At 44.2% G+C, this 19,121-nt stretch overlaps 1 protein-coding gene across 1 annotated transcript; it reads right to left on the bottom strand.

Moving 5' to 3' along the window:
* Positions 1-6,664: 6,664 nt before the first annotated feature.
* On the bottom strand, positions 6,665-18,423 carry LOC308108817 (Krueppel-like factor 15; the record flags this gene model as incomplete). The annotated part of the gene is made up of 2 exons (XM_080462061.1): positions 6,665-6,878; positions 17,342-18,423. 2 exons carry the CDS (start codon positions 18,421-18,423, stop codon positions 6,710-6,712), a joined length of 1,251 nt encoding a protein of 416 aa, XP_080318187.1. The 3' UTR covers positions 6,665-6,709.
* Between the last annotated feature and the right edge of the window lie 698 nt (positions 18,424-19,121).

Genomic DNA, 19,121 nt, shown 5'->3' on the forward strand with positions numbered 1-19,121 from the left:
GGTGCGTTTTAAAATTGGGGGGTAGCGGGGCCCGGGCGTTCTACCGCTGCCAAACGGCAGAACCCCGAAAGCCGTTCACCCCCTGAAGACCCTACGTGACTAAGTGTGGTTAAAATTGTGGGTGGTGCAAAGTCGGGGGAGTGCCCAGACCGCAGTTAAGTAGCCTGGACCCCCCACCCTAGGCAACGCCCCACTGTTCCCTATTGTGGAGTGAAGTAAGGTGATGTAAGGCAGGGAGGGTTGTGAGGGAGGGAGGTCCCCCTGTCGCTAGGACCTTAGCCCAGCTGGACCCCCTGCACTGCCCCACCCCACCCCCGAGCGGCCGGTTTAGGACCCGGGGAACAACCCCCCCCCCGACAAGGCACCGTAAGAGGACCCGGGCAGGAAGCCCCCACCCCACCCAACGGCCAGACAGCAGAGTCTAAGACCTGCAGGGCCCAGTGCGAGGCCGGCCGGGAGCCCGTGGTTAGGGAACCCCCCCCCGCACATTAGCTATCCAATAATATTGCCTAAAACTGGGGAGTTCCCTCCCTTATACTTGGGAGACTGTAAGACCGACTTGCGAATTCGAGCCGGATTGGCTGCCCATAAAAATTTGGAAAATAACTTGTCTAATTTATCAAAAAAATTATTTGTAGCATTTTTATTTCTACCTTAAATTGTATATTGTATGTATCACTTGTATCTTTGCATAGTTTAATAGGTCTTTATTTCTATTGCTTAAGTTTATTATAGTTTTTAAATTTATGTTGTGTTCAGTGTGGGCAGAAAAGTAAGAATTTCATTGTACAGGCAAACACATTTCTTTTCTGTACACATGACAATAAACACTTTGAAATCAGTGACGTACGATGTTTTGGAGTGACGCAAAGACAAGGCTCTCACTTGGCTCCGCTGACAATGGAAAAAAAACGGTTCTTTGGTGATGCTCATTTTAGAACTGGCCCTGAAATAGCATCTGGTTCTTTTTGTTGGAAAATCCCTAAGTGAGAACAGGAGCAGGCTGGTTGACTACATAGAGATCCACGCCATTTTTTTTGGTGATTAATGTTATTGATTCACCACAGTAAGTCACAGCTCTGGGTCAGAGCTCCTGCATCTGTGATTGCGCTGCATTTGAAACCTGCTGCTGGAGATAGACTCCAAATGTTGTGTAGTGAGTGCATCACAAAAGTATCAGAAGTCTTTGAAAGGCTTGAGCTTTGTGGCCAATGGCCATTAATTAATATGTGATGGGCCGCAACGTACCTTATCAGATATCCATCCATCTTTTAAGAGACCAACCTGCAGGAAACCGTCACACATAAAAACAGGTTGAATTTCCAGATCACAGAAAATCCTCCACGGAGTTTATTCATTCATTCATTCATTTTCTTCCGCTTATCCGTTTCCGGGTCGCGGGGGTGACAGTCTGAGCACCGTCACCCAGATCACAATGCACCATTTAAGAACCGTCCTGCAGGTGGTGAGCCCACAGGAAGGTGGCGCCCGGCGTGGGACACGAACCCACTACCCTGAGATTGTGAGTCTCATGCTCTACCAACTGAGCTAGCCGGGGGACTCCACGGAGTTTACAGTAAGAGATTTATGTGCAACATCAATGTGATTTTTGCACATACACGCAACATTTTGAAAACGTTTGTTTACATGGGAATTTCAGAAACACTGAAAACGGTGTTGTTAGCATGTTGGGCCGCTAGATTTTTGTAGTGAACCCACACACACATGCAGGAGAGAACAATCCTCTCTGTTTAGACAATCCAACTTGATCGTCTGTCCACTAGAATATCCGGGTACTTCCATTGTTGATAAACATTAATAAACATTAATAATGGAAGAATATTCTATTGGACAGACGACCAAGTTGGATTGTTATTAAGGTGACTGTCAAAATAAAACTACCAAGTCCCAGGAGAATATGGACTGGGAGTCATTACACCATGGAGGAAACCTTGTTCTGATTGTCCGGCTTTTGAGCATGTGTAGAAGAACTAGTCACTACGAGGTGACTAGGAAAAGGAGCAATGTTTACCTTGTCCACATGAAGACTAAGCCAGAGCCTTTTCTGAAAGTTGCGCCATCAGTGACTGAGCACCATTTTCATGTAACCCGAACCCCAAAACACTAAGAAGGTTTAGCGTTTTCACTTGGAACATTTGACATTTTGAGTGTCTCTCCATACATTAGCATTAGGGGCTAATGATTCCTCTTCTGGAACAGTCAGCTGCTAAATGATTTGTGGTTTTTTTTTAATGACTGGTGAGTTGTTTCGTTTATTATTCATGTTTACGACAATGAGCCTAAGTATCTATACTGTTCATGTTAGCCAACATTGGTTTATTTAACTCATGGACATGGACATCACCTTGTGTGGTTGTAAATCCTTCCGACAGCTACAAAAACAAATCAACACGGAAACTGATTCAGCATTTTTTGGTTTATTTAATGTTTTGCAAATAGGAAAATAGCATTTCTGGTATTCAAAAAACAAAACAAGATAAAAGGAAACATGGCCTGTGTTTCATTGGATCCACAGACAGGACTAATGGAGGAAGAGGGAAGAGAACTCGGGTCTGGATGTAGGTCAGTGGAAGCAGCCTGATAAACACAGATAAACACATTTGACTGTCTGTCTGCTGCCTCACAGTGCATTGTTGTTTTTTTTTGTTTTTTTGCTTTTTATGGAGAGAAAGATATGACTGATGCTGATAGTACGTTGCACTGCTCACGTGCAAAAGAGCTCCTTGCCCGCCAGTGTAAGCGAAACCATCCAGTTACTTGAAGCACGAGTGAGTTAACGAGCACCAGATCGTGTCGAGACCAAACAACCAATGAGTTTTTTAAATGTCATCTTTCTAAGGTTCCCATACATTTTGTGGAACTTTACTTGCTTTCTGCGTACGCAAGTGCACTTGGGTCCAGCAGACTTGGCTTAATGTTTCGTGAATGCTTCCAAAATCCCAGACTGCGGTCTGACGTCCGACATTCCATTGATTGATCACGCTACAATCACAGGACAGATCACGGACCATTCCAGAAACAACACTGAATAGCTTAATGCACTGACTGAAAACTCCTTTTGCTTTAGGAAAACATCTACATACAAGCTAAGAGCTGTACAAGTTACTTTAGTCTTTTTATACTGGGTACACTTTATAGTGACCAGGAGAATACAGATGTTTGGATAAATGTTAGCTGCCTTTCCAGCTGTTTAGAGTGATTAGCTTTTCTTGCGGTTACGACTAAGAAAGAAACTGTAAATGCTACCATAAATAAGGAAGAGCAGTGTTTTCACGGTCCACCATCGAACACAAGGTTTCTAGGCCACACAATGTGTTCCACAGAAAAAAGAGCTTATGTTAAAATTGTTGCATTGTTACAGGAGGACTGGTTTCTGGTTTGGCAACACCATTCCTTGACATCCCTTGACTCAACCCCATGTCCAGAATCAGTTTAAAACCAGAGCAGTCCTTCGATAAAAGAAAGATCAAGAACGGCTAAGTGACGTGCTCAAAACCATCGATTGAGAGGTTTCCAAGTCAAGATGGGGCCTGAAGAAAAAAAAGGCAAATGGGTTTAGAAGAGATGCATCGGCACAAAAGCGATAAAAAGGCCAGGGCTGGCTGCATCAAGCATTGGTTTGGAGTCTTCCCCAGCTTGGTCGTCATCAGATTAATGCAAATAATGATGAAGAGTCGATCACTCGGAGAGCCGACTGCTTCACCCTCTTCAATTGCAATTTCGTCCTGTTTCGTGGATAACTGCCAAGCTACTTCTCAGCGAAGGATTCCCTTGTCATTCACAAACACGACGAGACAAACAAAGACTCAAAATGTCTGCAAGCTTCATGTCGTCAGGAAGGGGAACGATTTCACGGGTGAGATGAGCAAATTCAAACCTTTACCAAGTTGTTTACCTCTACGGAGTTCAGTGGTGGACTTTGGCTCGACTTAATGTGCCAAATGTCCAACTGTGTAACTGCAACCACCTGACTATTATTATTATTGATCATCTGAAAATATATAATGCTGAATTCAACTGTAAAATACACACACATGCCAAAACAACATTAGACTGACTTTTACCATCAGAACTGTCTTTTCATTAGTGCTGAAAATGTTCCAAAGATGTTTTGGTCCATGCTGAAGCTCCAGCATCACATTACTGAGATTCTTTTACCCGAAATGCTATAAAGTGAATCTTTTGCTGTTAACACTTCAACGGTGTGAAAAAGTATCATTACTGCATTTTCGTTTGAGAAAATATTTGCATTTACAATGTTTGGAAAACAATGTCCATTTTCAGCATTTTTTATGTTTTTGTGTAAACAATGTCGTTAGCATGCCGGGACACATGCAGCAGAAAACAATGGGCTCTAAACATTAACAATGGGAGAACACAGACATTCTAGTGGACAGACGGCCAAGTTAGATTGTTATTACGGTTACTGTCAAAATGAAACTACCAAGTCCAGGAGAAAATGGACTGGGAGTCATGACACCACAGAAAAAATATTATTCTGATTGTCTAGCTACTGCTGAGCATGTGCAGACCTAGTTACTATGGCCACGGTGCACTGCAGCAGCAGACGGAGCCCAAGCATTTCCAGAAAGTTGAGTTTTCACCCATTGACAGGGAGACAGAGTCAGTGTTTTCAAAAAGTTCCATCAGTGGCGCCGTTTTCAAAAAGTGTGTTTTCAGTGTCTCCAAGCACCGTTGTGGTGTAAACGAACATCCAAAATGTGTGCTAATGTTTCACTTGAAAACGTTGTTGTGTAAACAGAGCATAATTTTCCTCAACATCCTGAAGGTGTTGGACTGAAATCTGGAGACTACGGAGGCTTTTTAAGTCTGGAAAATCAGGAAACTACTCCGAGTGCAAGAAGAGTCCAAAAAAAGTTGACGGTGTTTCAAATAAAGAGGAAAAGAGGTCATCTGTTGTGAAAATACACCACCAAGAACTTTTTTTTACACGCTGTGTACAATTCAAGGGAAAAATGAACAATCAGCTTGTGGACACGAGATAAAACGTACCAGAAAATGGTCTTTAAACTAGCACAAGAAAGACCCGGGGCCTCATTTATAAAACATTGCATAGGATTCCTACTAAAAATGTAGTGTCGCCCAAAAGCTGAAAATGGTGTGTGCCAAAAAAGATTGGGATCGGTAAAACCGTGCGTACGCACATTTGCACGCACTTTCCTTTTATAGATCAGTCCACCTGGAAGGTTGCGCAGTTCAGATTCCGCCCTCAACACGCCCACTTTCTACCATAAATGCTCAATGCAAAGTGCCTCGTCAATATCTTTGCATCTCAATCAGTCTGCTGCTCGGCGGCATTTGATGCAAAATCCTGGCAGAAAAGATGAAGACAAGAAATTTTATGGAGAGCGAAATAGTCATGGAGGAGGTGGAGGTCAGGAAAATGATATTTGGTCATGGTAGATTAATCACAAGTAAAAGAAAACACAAGCGATCGGCAAAGCGTTGTCACCTCTGGAAATAGTGTGAGAGTCAGAGAGATCAGCGACTGCAGAGGTGAAGAAGAGTCTGATCTGAAGGTGGAGGTCAGATGAGAGTGACATCATGGAAGCAGCACCCGAGCTCACCACTGGACATCAAAACAGCCCCCATGGTTGTGACAGCCACCATGTGTGTCAAGAGTATCGGAGAGGGAAGGAGAAATTTTGGTGGAGACCACAGCGGATCGATAAAGTTCAGTTTTATCTGTTTATTAAATGTATGAATTAAATATTTGAACAGGGACTTGTAAAAAGCTCAGTGGACTTTGTGTTTTATCCTCAGTCACTTGAGAGTTGGAGGCGGAGGATGACAAAGAAGTCGTCTTTCTCCACCACCAGTGCTTCCAGAGCGCATGGCGGTGCCAGCGCAGCTTTACACACGGCTGTCACCGCGCTATTTATATGCTTACTCTGAAATTAGCCTGTTACACACCTTGTCACAGTTGATCAGTTCTATCCAACTCTCTATCATTTGAAGATGAAAGTTTGACATATGAACGTCGTGCTGCTGATTCAGTAATGGCTCACTAAAGCAACATCTAGAACACTGCACGTTGGCTGTTTATGATTACGTGGAATTATAAGTCTGATATTTAAAGACATTAAATGTATGAGATGAATCTGGTTTCAATTCTCCACCTCACCAGTTTCCCCGTCTCCAAAATATGCAAGTGTAAAGTTCAAGGTTTGTGTACCAGTACGCACATTCTCCTGCAAAGTTTATTTTTTTTAGATCACAAACTTTGCGCGGGAAGTGGCGTATTCATCTTTCAGGACCCGTTTTGTGGGTTAGCAACCTTTGTAAATGAGCCCCTGATCCGCTCCTTTCTTTTCAAATGTTTAATTTGCTCATCTCGCCCAGCCGACCAAGTCAGAGACCATCACCGGTAACCTCGCCAGGCAGCACCTACATGAGGTGTGTGTGTGTGTGTGTGTGTGTGTGTGTGTGTGTGTGTGTGTGTGTGTGTGTGTGTGTGTGTGTGTGTGTGTGTGTGTATGTGTGTGTCTTTTCCTGAGGTGGTAGCTCAGGACAAATTGTCAGTTAGGAAACAGTGGAGGAAAAGGAAGGCCAGGGCCAAACAGCAGGATTCTTCTCAAAGTTCTGCTTGTGAAGCACCAAAAAGTCCTGAGGGGGTTGTAGGAGCGGAATACGGATTCCAGACCGCGATAGGCGTGACCGCGGGCCGTCACATGGTGGCTCTGAGGATCCTGCTGGGCCTGGAGCTGCGGTGGACCTTGGTGTGTTTGGACAAGTGGTCACTGCGGGCGAACTTCTTTTCGCACAGCGAGCACTCGTAGGGTTTGACCCCCGAGTGGGAGCGACGGTGGCGAGACAGCTCGTCGGATCGGGAGAACCTGGCAGCACAAAGGCAGAGTTAGATCAGTGGTTCTTAAACTTTTCACAGTGTGTACTACCTGAGAAAATGTAGAGCTCTCCAAGTCCCGCCATTATAGCTGAGCTGAACATCCAGTAGCAAAGGATCAGGCCGGCTACAAACTACAGTTTTAACAATCTTATAAGTTCACAGCTAGCCATACTGTACCACATGATCCAATAAACTTTGGCCACGACATTTCTATGAGTTAGTTAGCTGCCGCAGGTCGTGGCAGCATCACCATCACCACTAATTTCTGACAGTGTCAGAATTTTATCACAGGTTGACTTGTCAAAGACCACGACAACGTTTATTTTTGAACTGGTCTCAAAGTTAGATGTTGGACCAGGATTCTCTCATGATTGTTGTCTCTCGGCTGGGATGGCGTAGAATTGCATAGCATGTAGCAACCTTTACCGTGCCATGAATTTCATATGCTTTATATGGAGAGATAAGAATATAAAAAGCGTACGCTTCTAGCTTTTTAAGCTCCTGTCTGGACTAAATGTGCTACACGCAGTAAACTCTAAATTTATAGCTTGGTATTGAAACCATTGAAACCATTGAAACCATTGCCCTATTTAGAGCCTTTTGAATCACAATCTTCAACTACCATATTACATTTTAAATCCTGAACTTCAAGGTTCTTTGCTCTGTGTAGAACTGTGAAGGTTAGCATTTAGCTTTCCTGCACAGTCTATTTGCTTGACACTTTCTGGTAACTTACTGAACACTTTAAACCAAGTCTCAACCAGTCATGACAACTGAGAGCAACTCCCTCCTAATACTAAATCCTCTGCTTCTTCCTCTAAGAAGTATACACTAAAGGCTGTTTTATGCTTGATGCCTCCACGAGCTCTGCACGGTTCCATGTGGTCGAATTACGTAATTTCAGCAGCCACGCTCCTCCATGCCCCCTGTTCACACGGCACGTCACCGCTCCATGCGCCTCCAAATTTTTCTGACTACACGGACAGAAAAGCGCAGAAAAAAAGCCAGAGCTGAAGAGGAGCAGGACTGAATACTTGGTTTTAAAGACACGAGAATGCATAAAGCCATCCGAATCCAAGCTGGAAACACAAAATTTGCCAACTTGCTTCAGTGTCAGACTTCAATAGAGGGAAAATTAAATTCAGAGCAATATTTGCATGGAACAGATCAAACTGAGTGGTTCACTGTCCAGATTTCTGACTGTGGATTCCACATGCAACCTCTGTCGACTGGTGGTAGTGACCCCCATCTGATAAGTTATTAGGTCCTGGTTTGAACCCACTGGGAGTATTTTTTTTTCTCCCCCAAGAATTCATTCAAATATGTTATTTTACTTGATCGGCTATTTACCAGTGGATGATTAACCGTTTCAGCACCCAAGCAAGGTGATGAAGTCTACTTCTTCTGCTCTAATTTAATACTGCGGTGGAAGTGTGTTTGCGATGCACTGCCCCCTGTAGTTTGGGAGCGGGAGCCGTGTGTAGTATAAATGGCACACATGTTCTCTCATTCTGATTCCGCACGTCTAAGTTCTGTACGTCATGCCCAATGCGTCAAGCATAAAACAGCCTTAACGGACTGATACTCCAGGCACTGATCGGTTCGGGGATGTTTTACAGTTTCTGACAAGTTGAATACATCTTTAATGAGTGTTGGAGCCAAAATCATTTGTTCACTCACCCTCATGAAGGAAGGGGGGGGGGGGGGGGGGGGAGGGGGGGTGAGCCATGTTTCTTTGAGAACAAAGAAACCATGTGCTCAGCCCTGGAAAATTCGCCATTGGATCCAAAGACCCCGTCATCATCCGGGTCATCAGCCCCGGTGACACGCAAGCCAACCCCGCGCGGATTGGCCAAGCCACGGCCAACGCAGCGGGTTGCCAGGAAGATGACGTAACGGTATAAATTCTGGCCCGGGAAGAGACCCATCCTCTTCCAAAACGAAATCGCGTGGACCCAGACGCATCTTTTCGTAAGGAGACAAAGTGCCTCGTGTTAACTCACTTGGACAGGGCCTGAATTTCCTTCATCTCGCTGTACGAGCTCAGGAAAAGCTGGAATTCCCTTTGTTTTTGTTTTTCTTTTTTTTCCCCTCATCTGGATCCTGAGCGTGCGCTGCATCCGCACGCTCCTCTGCATGCTGACCTGAACATCGCTTTTTCACTTCCCCCCCATCGCAAGAAGCGCCTGATCGCTCCTCGGATCACACTACGGGTCTCCCCTCCATAGTTCACCTCCGGTTTCTACTCTCTGGGACGCCAGAGAAACGCCCGCGGCCACAAATCGATGGATTTCACCTGGCCACGGAGGCACGTTTCCCTCTCGTCCAACCAAGTAAGGCTTAGAGTCTGGGCAGGAATTACAATAACATGATTTTATTATTGCTGTGTGTTTATTGTTGGTGCTTGTAACTTTGGGACGCCGATCCCTCGTTCCTAAGTACTTTTGTGTCTGCATATGGACGGCCATCCACGCGCATCCACGCGCATCACCGCACGCGTGCACGAGCCTCCCCATCCTCAGCTCACGCTTCTGCTCCAAGAGTCCATATCTGCCTGAACAGCCGATCGGGACTCTGTGCGTGTAAGCTGAGGCGGTCGCGCCAGTGTACACAGTCAGACTCCCCCTCCTCTTTCTCTTCTCTCCTCTTCTCCTCCTCTCCTCTTCTCGCTAACCAGCACACGGTGCAGCCGCAGCTGTTTCCGAGCACCTCCTTTCATTGCATCCCTGGGACCATGTGTACTTCACTGCAGCTCGGATTTCTCCGTTGCGAGAGATCCGGTGCGCTCCCGTCGGCTACGGCCCGTGCACGGAGCTCAGTGACGTCACGCTATCCCTGGCAGAGCACGCCGAGCGCCTCTGGTGACTGTGTGGGTAATTACACCCATTCCCCACTCTGAGTCACTGAGCCGTTTGGCACCCTCTGGTAGTCGCGTGGGTAATTGCAACCTCTCGTGCCGCCATCTGGTGGTTGCATTAAGTCATCGCACCCGCTCTGCGCGCCGTCGCACACCCAGTGGCCACATTGGGTAATTGCACGGGACCGCTGACGTCTACCTCACGCTGGTGGACGTTTGTGGTCATTACACTCCCTCACCACTCAGTCACACCCCTTCGCTCCGCAAACCCGCACACACACACACCGCTCCTCACACTCGAACACCCATCCACACACACACACACACACACACACACACACACACACACACACACACACACACACACACACACACACACACACACACACACACACACACACACACACTTAATTTGCTGGCTCTTGTTTTCTATTGTGTTGTTTTATGAGATCTTGCTTGATGTTTATTGATTAGATGTGATTCGTAGATTGATGATTTAGGAATAGATGTTCGTTAATAAACACTTAATAGTTGAATTGAACGATTCTTGGTGGTTTTTGTGTACTTTTAAGTGACAATTGCTGGTTGTAACAGTCAGTGCTCGGATTTATAGCCTTCCTTTCCTGCTTCAGTTAAAGTGCGATTATCATTTCAATCAGGAATAATAATTTAACTATTTTAATTTAACTTTTCTTTTAAGACTGATGTTTCGTTTAAGACCCTAACTTCAGCTGGTGCCCCGACTCTGATTAAGTAACGGTAATATTAATTGATTCATAGTTTGAACGTTTTAAATCAATTTCAATGATTTTAACACACTTATGGGTTGTTGGCGAATGAATGCAGGTTTATGGCAGGGATAACCCGCATTGCTTTTAAATCATTTTTAAGTGTTTTATTGCATTTTTCGTGGTTAATTACTCGCACTATTATTGATTGATTTATTACTCAGTTAACCTAATCACAACTTGAATTGATTTATTACTCAGTTAATTTAATCACAACTTGAATTGCCTCTAAAGCTATTGCCAGGTGACTTCATTGCAGATAGATAATTCATATTCTTTATTAATTATCGATTTATTTAATTAATAATCAAGATTGCTTTTAATCATTTTTAAGTGGTTTTCTTGCATCTCAGCATCCAGTATGATTAATTCATAAAGCGCAAGTTTATCCAATTGATAATCCTAACTGCATTTAATTCATTTTCAATGGTTTAGCGCATTCAAGTAACTCATTGTATTAATTAGTAAACCATGACTTTACTTAATTGATTCCAACTCCTCCTTGATTACTTCTGATTGTTACTAAATAAATAACCAAATTTGCTGAATTAACAATCCAGTCTAAATTACGTGCAGACCACCCTCGGTGGTTCACTCCACTGAAGTAATTTAGCCTCCCTTCAATTATTAATTTACAAATCGCAGGTTTGTTTCATTGATAACTTGAATCATAGATTACTTTCCGTAATTTAATCACCACTCGTAATCAAATACTGTTGTTTATTGATTGGTCAATGGCCATTTGTGACGCCTAGCAGCTTGAGTTATTCCCAGGTTACTTCAGCGAGTCGCCTCCTGTGGGTCCACAGACGCTTCGGTAGTTCACACCACTGACCCGCAGTTGTCAACAAAGGAGTGACCAGTCACTCCTATTGACAGGTCGTGTCACTGGTGGACCGCCTTAGCGATCTGGCACCTGTGGAGGTGCCTCCCGTCAGGTAACCCTTTATAACTCAAAGCTGTTGGCCAACAACTGACTATTTACTTTAATCAACCCTTATAGCTTTGCACAACTTACACTTGGTACTTAGTAATCTATTACTCCAGTAATCCATTACTTTGGTGGTCTACCGCTAGTGATCAGTAATTGTCAATTGTCAATAACAATTTACTTCTGTTTGAGGATTCGTTTATATGTAAATTACCTCTGATGGTGTAGAACCGTCCGGTAGCCTATCCCTAGGGTAATTTGCATATTCTGATCAAACGCTGACCCCAACATGAGTGTTCAAGACATTGTATTTAGCATTATCTCAGTCGGGGGTCGGCAACCACACAGAACGACACAGACAGTGCTCCTTCACGTCACTGTCACAGACAGAGGTCCTCCACTTCTTCATCTCACTGTCACAGACAGCGGCAATTATTCACTTTATGTTGGATTACAACGTATAGAGTTTGAGGTCAAAAGTGTTTTGTTTGGGTCGATTTTAGTGTTTTTGTACTCACCGCAAGTGTGAATGTCAAACAGGGCCTGGTGGTTCAAAACTGGGTTATTTTAACCACTGGTTGAGCCCTAACCGCTGGTTAAATCTATAACCCGCAGTTAGCTAACCAACTGTTAAATATGCATTGTTTAAAACATGGTTAGTCATCCCGTTAGTTGACGTCGCCGTAAAAATTAACTGTGAGGTTAACAACAGTGGTTAGCGTCCCTGACGCCGCTCCACCCAAGGTTCCGCCCACTTTCAAGTCTCTGTGCTTCCGTGTTTTGTCTTAAACATTGTGGTGGACGGCAGTACAGTGTTTTCATCTCGTCTGTAAAACTACCATAAAACATGACAAACAATGCTGCTACCAGGATATTAAAGTGGAACATGAAAACTGAGCTGGGATGATCAGACGAGGCATCATGTTGCCTCATCTTTTTTTATTTTTGACCAGAGAGAACAATATAGAAAGTTGACTGAGTGGCCAGAGAGAAAAAAAATAAATAATGCGTGGGAACAAGATAATTTATTCTCTGGCTGCGAGATTCACGAAGGGAGATGTCTGTATAAGGCTGCGCTGCTCCGGTATGAGACACCCCACAGCAATTCTTTATAATGAAGTGATACTTTTGGTTCATCAGTAACTTGTAAACAAACTACATACATAAATGTAAATGAAAGCTCTGATTTTTTTTGCCATAAAATGTGCCTTTTTATAGGCGCTTTGTGTGAAGGAGAACTTTTATTGTTGATCAGCGTGTGTTTACATACTGGAGGTTGCTATTGGAAACGGCAGTAGAGCTGCGTTCTATCATTCTAGTAGATCTACATTCCTCCCTGATGTTGAAGCATTTGATTCAGACACATCCAGAAATAAAGTGAAAGGAGCAAAAATTCAGTATGTAATGCCCAAATGTTGAAAAATAAGCCCAAACCTAATTTATTTATGGTAAAGAGGGAATACGGGACTTGGAGCTGCTGAGAATTTGATCCTCTTTTTCCACCAAGGTCAGTTTAACATGTCTGTATTTCACAGGCTTTAGTTAGAAAGCACCAATATCTAATGTGGTCCCTGGCATTTAAAGCGTCCATAACAGCAAATATGACAGGATGGAAGCGGCATTGGTGAAAAATTATAATCCGAGGAAACAAGCTAGTAACTCAGTGTCTCCAGTTATTAACTCCAGACTGAGATTGGTTCATCATCAGACCAACGCTCATCATAGACTTTTCTTAGTATTTGTACTTATCTCGCCTGTCTGCCACTCTCTCTCTCCCTCTTCTATGCCTCTCTCCCTGTCCTATCCCATGTACTTCTCCCCCCAACCGGTCAAGGCGGATGGCCGCCCTTCCAGAGTCTAGGGTCCGCCCCACGATTTCTTCCTGAAGAGGGAGTTCTTATGAACTTCTCTCCATGCGAGGGAGTTTTTCCTGGCCACTGTTGCTTGTTACATCTGCTTGCTTTGGAAGGGTTTAGTTGGGTTCTGTTGTACTCTATCATTGTAAGAGCGCTTTGAGATGTTTGTTGATGTGATTTAGCGCTTTACAAATAAAATTGAATTGAATTGAATTAATTTGAGGTTACTAATTATCTAATTTCCACGCGTTATATATGTTTTTTTATATATGTTTTTTTATATATGTTTTTTTATATATGTTTAATACATTTTTTCAATGGCCACTCCAGGGCTCCATAAAGGTGTAACTCTTCATTACAGTAGTGACTCATATCAAAGTTAAGTCCACGGTAAACCCTATCCTTCCTTTGTTGAACTGGCATCATGAACGCAGCGCTGCCAGTGAACGCCATGGTGAGAGTTCACCACACTGTTAAAAAGTTAGCGGAGGTCCGGAGCTGCGTTAACTTTAATGTCAAAATAACACTCGGTTAAAGTTAACCGAGTTTTGAACAACAAGATAACAGTGCTGTTTAAGTTAATGTTCGGTTAAATGTATTTAAACGATAATCGAGTTTTGAACAACTGGGCCCTGGTTACGAACCTGCCCATTTTCTTTTTGGTCTTTTGTTGTATGTAGGTTGCTGAAAAATTGAAGTTTGCTTTTTAACATTAATAAAGTATCTATTCATCTATCTATCTATATTAAAGGCTATTGGAACAAAAACTGTGTTCACTGATTTTCACAGACTTTTTGGATATTTTTTCCCCATTCAGAAAGTTTTCAATGACATGAACTTGGTGTGATTCAGGTTCAATTTTCATCAAATATCAATGGAATATATGTATATCTATTTATCCTGACCTTGAAACGCTTGAATATTATCTCGAAATATTCTACAAAATCTTGAAATACTATTTTAATGAGTGCCTCATCAAGAGTCAAGTTGAGGTACTTCCGGGAGATTCGGGGTGATCACATGAGATCCGATCATTTTCCTCACTTTAAAAAAGCTTCCATTAAATCCAATATTCTTACACAAAAACATAGTTAAAGCTGCAAGCAGCGTTGAACGGATCCTCACACACCAACGCATATTGGAATGTGTTGCATGTCTAGGTTTTGTGCATGTACACCTCACTTCCTGTTTCCAGCAGGTGGCGTTACGCCAGTTGTGATCAGATGTGGACTCTTATGCAACGTGTAAATTTTCAGCCGGAACGAAGCATGTACACCTCACTTCCTGTTTCCAGCAGGCGCTGCTATGGCGATGGTGGTAGTTGTCATATGGCTGTGATCAGATGTGGACTCTCATGCAAAGTGTAAAGTTTCAGCCAGAACATAGCATGTACGCCTCACTTCCTGTTACCAACAGGTGGCGCTATGCTCGAATTATGTAACCATCTTATGGTTGTGATCAGAATCGGACTCTCATGCAACTTGTAAAGTTTCAGCCAGAACGGAGTTGTGTCTGTTGACAGTGATCAGATTTTGACTCTCATGCTAATTATGCTTATTCGTGCGTATGCTAAGTAGCCCAGATGCTAACATTAGAACATATGGTAATTTGTGTGTATGCTAATTAGTGTATATGCTTATTAGCGCGCATGCCAGCGTAAACCCATATGCTAATTACCGTGGATGGTAATTAATTAATCAACATGTATGCAAATGCAAACGCACATGCTAATTTGCACATATGCTAATGTACGGGCGTCAGGCCTGATGACTGTGACGGTCTTTTGAATGTGATCAGACATGGACTCTCAAGCAACGTGTGAAGTTAGAGCCAAATCTGAGCATGTGCACCACACTTCCTGTTTCCAGCAGGTGGCGCCATGGTTGATGGTCGTAATTGTTGTATGGTGGCGATGAGGGCCGGACTCTGATGCTGTGTATCTATTTTGAGGTCAATTGGATCTTGTTCATTCCATTTACATTCAACTTCCTGTTTCATGGCGAACATTGTCAAAGCCACACCCTCAAATGGCGTTATGAGTCATCATATATATGTTTGTGACGATGGCTGGGCTATGATGCAACATATAAAGTCTCAGTTGAGTCTGCTCACGGTCAGTCTCGTTACATTGCTTTTCCTGTTCCATGGCGTTCTTCATCATTGCCAAGCCTTCAAATGGCATTGTGACAGAGTCATCATCTGGTTGTGATCATGGCCAGACTTTGGTGCAACGTATCAAATTTGAGGTCAATCCGACTATGTTCAGCCAATTTACACCACTTCCTCTTTCATGGCGTGGTCATGGCCTCAAACCTTTGCTAGAGATTTTGATAATTTTTGCTCTTCAACCTCTTTTCTATCAAAAGAGCTACCTTTTTCCAATTTTGCAGGTGGCGCCGTTGAGCCATTTCACAAGTCACATGTGTAACTCCCCCAAATTATCGAACTTTTCACTGGACCTGACGAATGGGCAAAGTTTCACAAAAGGTTGTGTAGCTGAAGCCCTCAAAAACATGTCTGTTCGGGCAGACAAATAATAATGACAATTAAAGCTGCAAGCAGCCTTGATCGGAACGTCGCACTCTGGCCTGTCGGGGTCGGCCTAATTTTGGCCTCGGGCCCAATCATAGCCTCTGGGCCATTTAAAAATTGATCAAATATAAATTTGGAAGGTTTTAACCAAAAAGGACTTCTATTTTGAAATAATTGGGGACTTTTATCTTGAAAGCCAGCTCACCCCTACACCTTGCTAAACACTTAATTTCAAATTTGATCAATATTTGAGCGTGTTTAGTGGGTTAAAATTCAGAGGCGTCAGGAGTGGGAAATAAACAATAATAATAAGAAGAAACATTACAAATACAATAAGAAACATAACAAAAACAATAGGGTCCTTGCCTCTAAGCCTTTCAAGCTCAGTCCCTAATAATAATGATCCCTACAGTTTCAATAGGGTTTGATGTACTGTCAGTGCTCAGACCCGAACTGCAATGTGCACTCAGTAGAGTGTATACATTTGCCCTGACGCCCTTTATTGGCCAGCCGCCACTCATTCGTCCATTCATTCATTCATTCATTCATACAAACCAATAAATACACGCGGATGAAAACATAACCGTCGCCCCAACGTTGTTTGGCGAAGTTAATCATTCCCTGATTGATGTCGGATAAATCCAGGTTAGGCTCAGCACTGAAAAATCAAATGACAGATGAACAGAGAATTTTATCTCATAATCAAACATCAGCTGACTCGTTTTACCATCTTCAGAGGCTTCAGATGTTTTCTGGGTAAAGCTGAGACAAAGATAACAAGGCCTGAAAGAATCAGCAGCTTCTTGGGAATTTCCCTGACATCGGTTGCTGATATTTAAAAATCATGGGGCTTTTAGAAGATCTGTGGCACAAGTACCATGATATTAAAGCCATTAGAGCTAGTTGAGAAAGAGATGATGTGTGGAACATTGCAGAAAAAAATTTATGCAGCAATGTGTTGAATGTTGCCTAAATGTACAGTTCTTGGTTTTCATGCACGTTTAATTGTAAATATCTTAGGGTTTTGACTTAAAACATTGATGTGAGGTCTGATATTAAGAATTTTCTGATGTTTGATAAACTATGAACTGACAAACAGTAAAGTCCACATGAGTATGTTGGTGTTTTCTGTTCTTATCACTGCTAGTGGGAACTGCAGACGTAAATATGATAAGAGAAGAAAACCAAACTTTGTACAGTTGGTTCTAGTTAAAACTGGGTCTAAAATGAGAAAGAGCACTGGTTCTGGGAAGTACAAGTCGAGAGAACAGAGACGTCAACATATAATATCAGTCATATCGCCTTTGCAACACTCAACATTATCACGTGTTTAACTGATATTGTGTAATAATAATAATAATACCTCGGCTTCATTTCAGTATCAAAAGCATCTGAAGGCTTTGATATCTGGTGAGTCTGATGGACCTTGATTCGATGTGTAGTGCTACAATATTGACTAACTGAAGCCCCCCTTCCCACACTACGTACCTCCAGCCGCACTCAGGCCAGCTACACATGTACGGCTTCTCTCCCGTGTGTCGACGGAAGTGAGCCTTCAGGTGGCTGCTTTTGGTGTACATCTTCCCGCAGCCCGGGTGGGAGCACTTGTGGACCCTGTCTGTGGGTGGTACTCTGGTCATTCGAGGAGCCACCGCTTTCAGCACCCCGCCTCCCCGGCCCCCGATCCCCGCCACCCCCGTGAGCTCAAGAGTCCTCATGGTGATGGGCAGCGGGGCGATCTTCACGTACTTCTGATCTGTCGACTTGTTGTCTCCGCTGTTCAGGGATAACAAGGTGGTATGGGTCGAGGGAACCTGGGGGGCCAGGAGGGTGACATTCTGTCCTGTTGCGCCCTGAAGCCCCATGACGAGGTGAGTGAGCCAGAGGCTGCTACTCGGGGCAACAGGAGGGGAAGCAGCTGGGGGCTGGGACAGAGGAAGAGGCTGGAGCTGGAGGACCAGCGGACCGCCCAGAACCATCGGGGCGGTTACCGAGGAAGGAAAAGGGTTTATTTGAGCGGAGGTATCAGCCGGGCTCTTTTTCTGAGGGGTCCCTGGGCTGGAAGTGCCAAAGGCAGTGGTAGTCCGAGGGTCATTGAGAGTCTCTGAGGACGCCGTCTGGAGAGCGGTGCAGGATGGAGAGCCAGCAGAGCTGCACGGGAGAGGCGAGGACTCCTCTTTAGGCGTCAGCAGCCCCTCTTTGGCCAGTTCCATCTTTTCCATCAGGTACTCCTCAATGTCTTCCAGAGTTGGTGAGAACGGGGAAGACGAATGGAAAGAAAACTCCGGAAGCTTCAGATCCTGACTGGCAAACTCCCCTTCTCTCAGTAAAATATGCAGACGTTCACCCTCATCTTCTTTTTCTTCTTCCTCCTCCTCCTCCTCCTCCTCCTCTTGCCCGGGGCTGGAGCTGTGCATGGTCCCCAGCTGACCGGCCTCGGGGCTGTCACAGGAGGCTGAGCTGCCGCCCTCGCTGCGGGCTCCGTCCCCTAAGCCGAGGGAGAACAGGTTACTGCTGTCCCTGAACAGGTCATTCTCCGAGACCAGCGTCCTGCTGCTGAGAGACACCATTGATCCGGGCCAAATTCTGAAGGGGGTGTTGATGAAACTCAATCCGGAAGAGGAATCACAGAAAAAAACCTGCAGGGGAAGCAAGGAGGTTTAGTGTCATTACCGATCACAAATGTTAAAACCAGGCAGGACTGTCTGTCTGTCTGTCTGTCTTCAGTTTGAAGACAGGGGCACCGACAACAAGCACTTTCGCCTTGGTCCCACAGAAGTATGTGCCGGAGCGGACCGGGGAAGGCCGATACAGCGAAACACACCCAGATCCAACCTTGTTGTGTGGTCCCACCGCAGACAGTACCATTAAAATGTAGCGGGTTTATGAACGACGCAAGAATGTAACGTCATTACACAACAGTAGTCACAGGACCAATGCAGAGGTTGCGGCCGCAGCGCCGGCACAAGTCCGAATAAAGCTGTGAGCCGACATTTCAAAAAATAGACTTAACAAAACAACAACCGGAGGGTTTTAACGGCAGCCAGAGTGACGACCATCACTACCAATCAGCAGACGGCTGCATTGTAGCTCCTCGTTATGGGACACGTTTCGTTGAGCTAGCTACCTCAACGGAGGAGTGATAGAAAACCGTGACTGTTGGTGATGGTTCTTTCGGTACCATCCACAACTTTTGTCAGTGGGGACAAAAAAAAATTCGTCCTGTCCTGGCACAAACAGCGTGGTGGGACCACGAATTTTGTAAGGA

Source organism: Lipophrys pholis, assembly GCF_963383615.2.
Source record: "Lipophrys pholis genome assembly, chromosome: 4".
In the NCBI taxonomy this organism is placed as follows: domain Eukaryota; kingdom Metazoa; phylum Chordata; class Actinopteri; order Blenniiformes; family Blenniidae; genus Lipophrys; species Lipophrys pholis.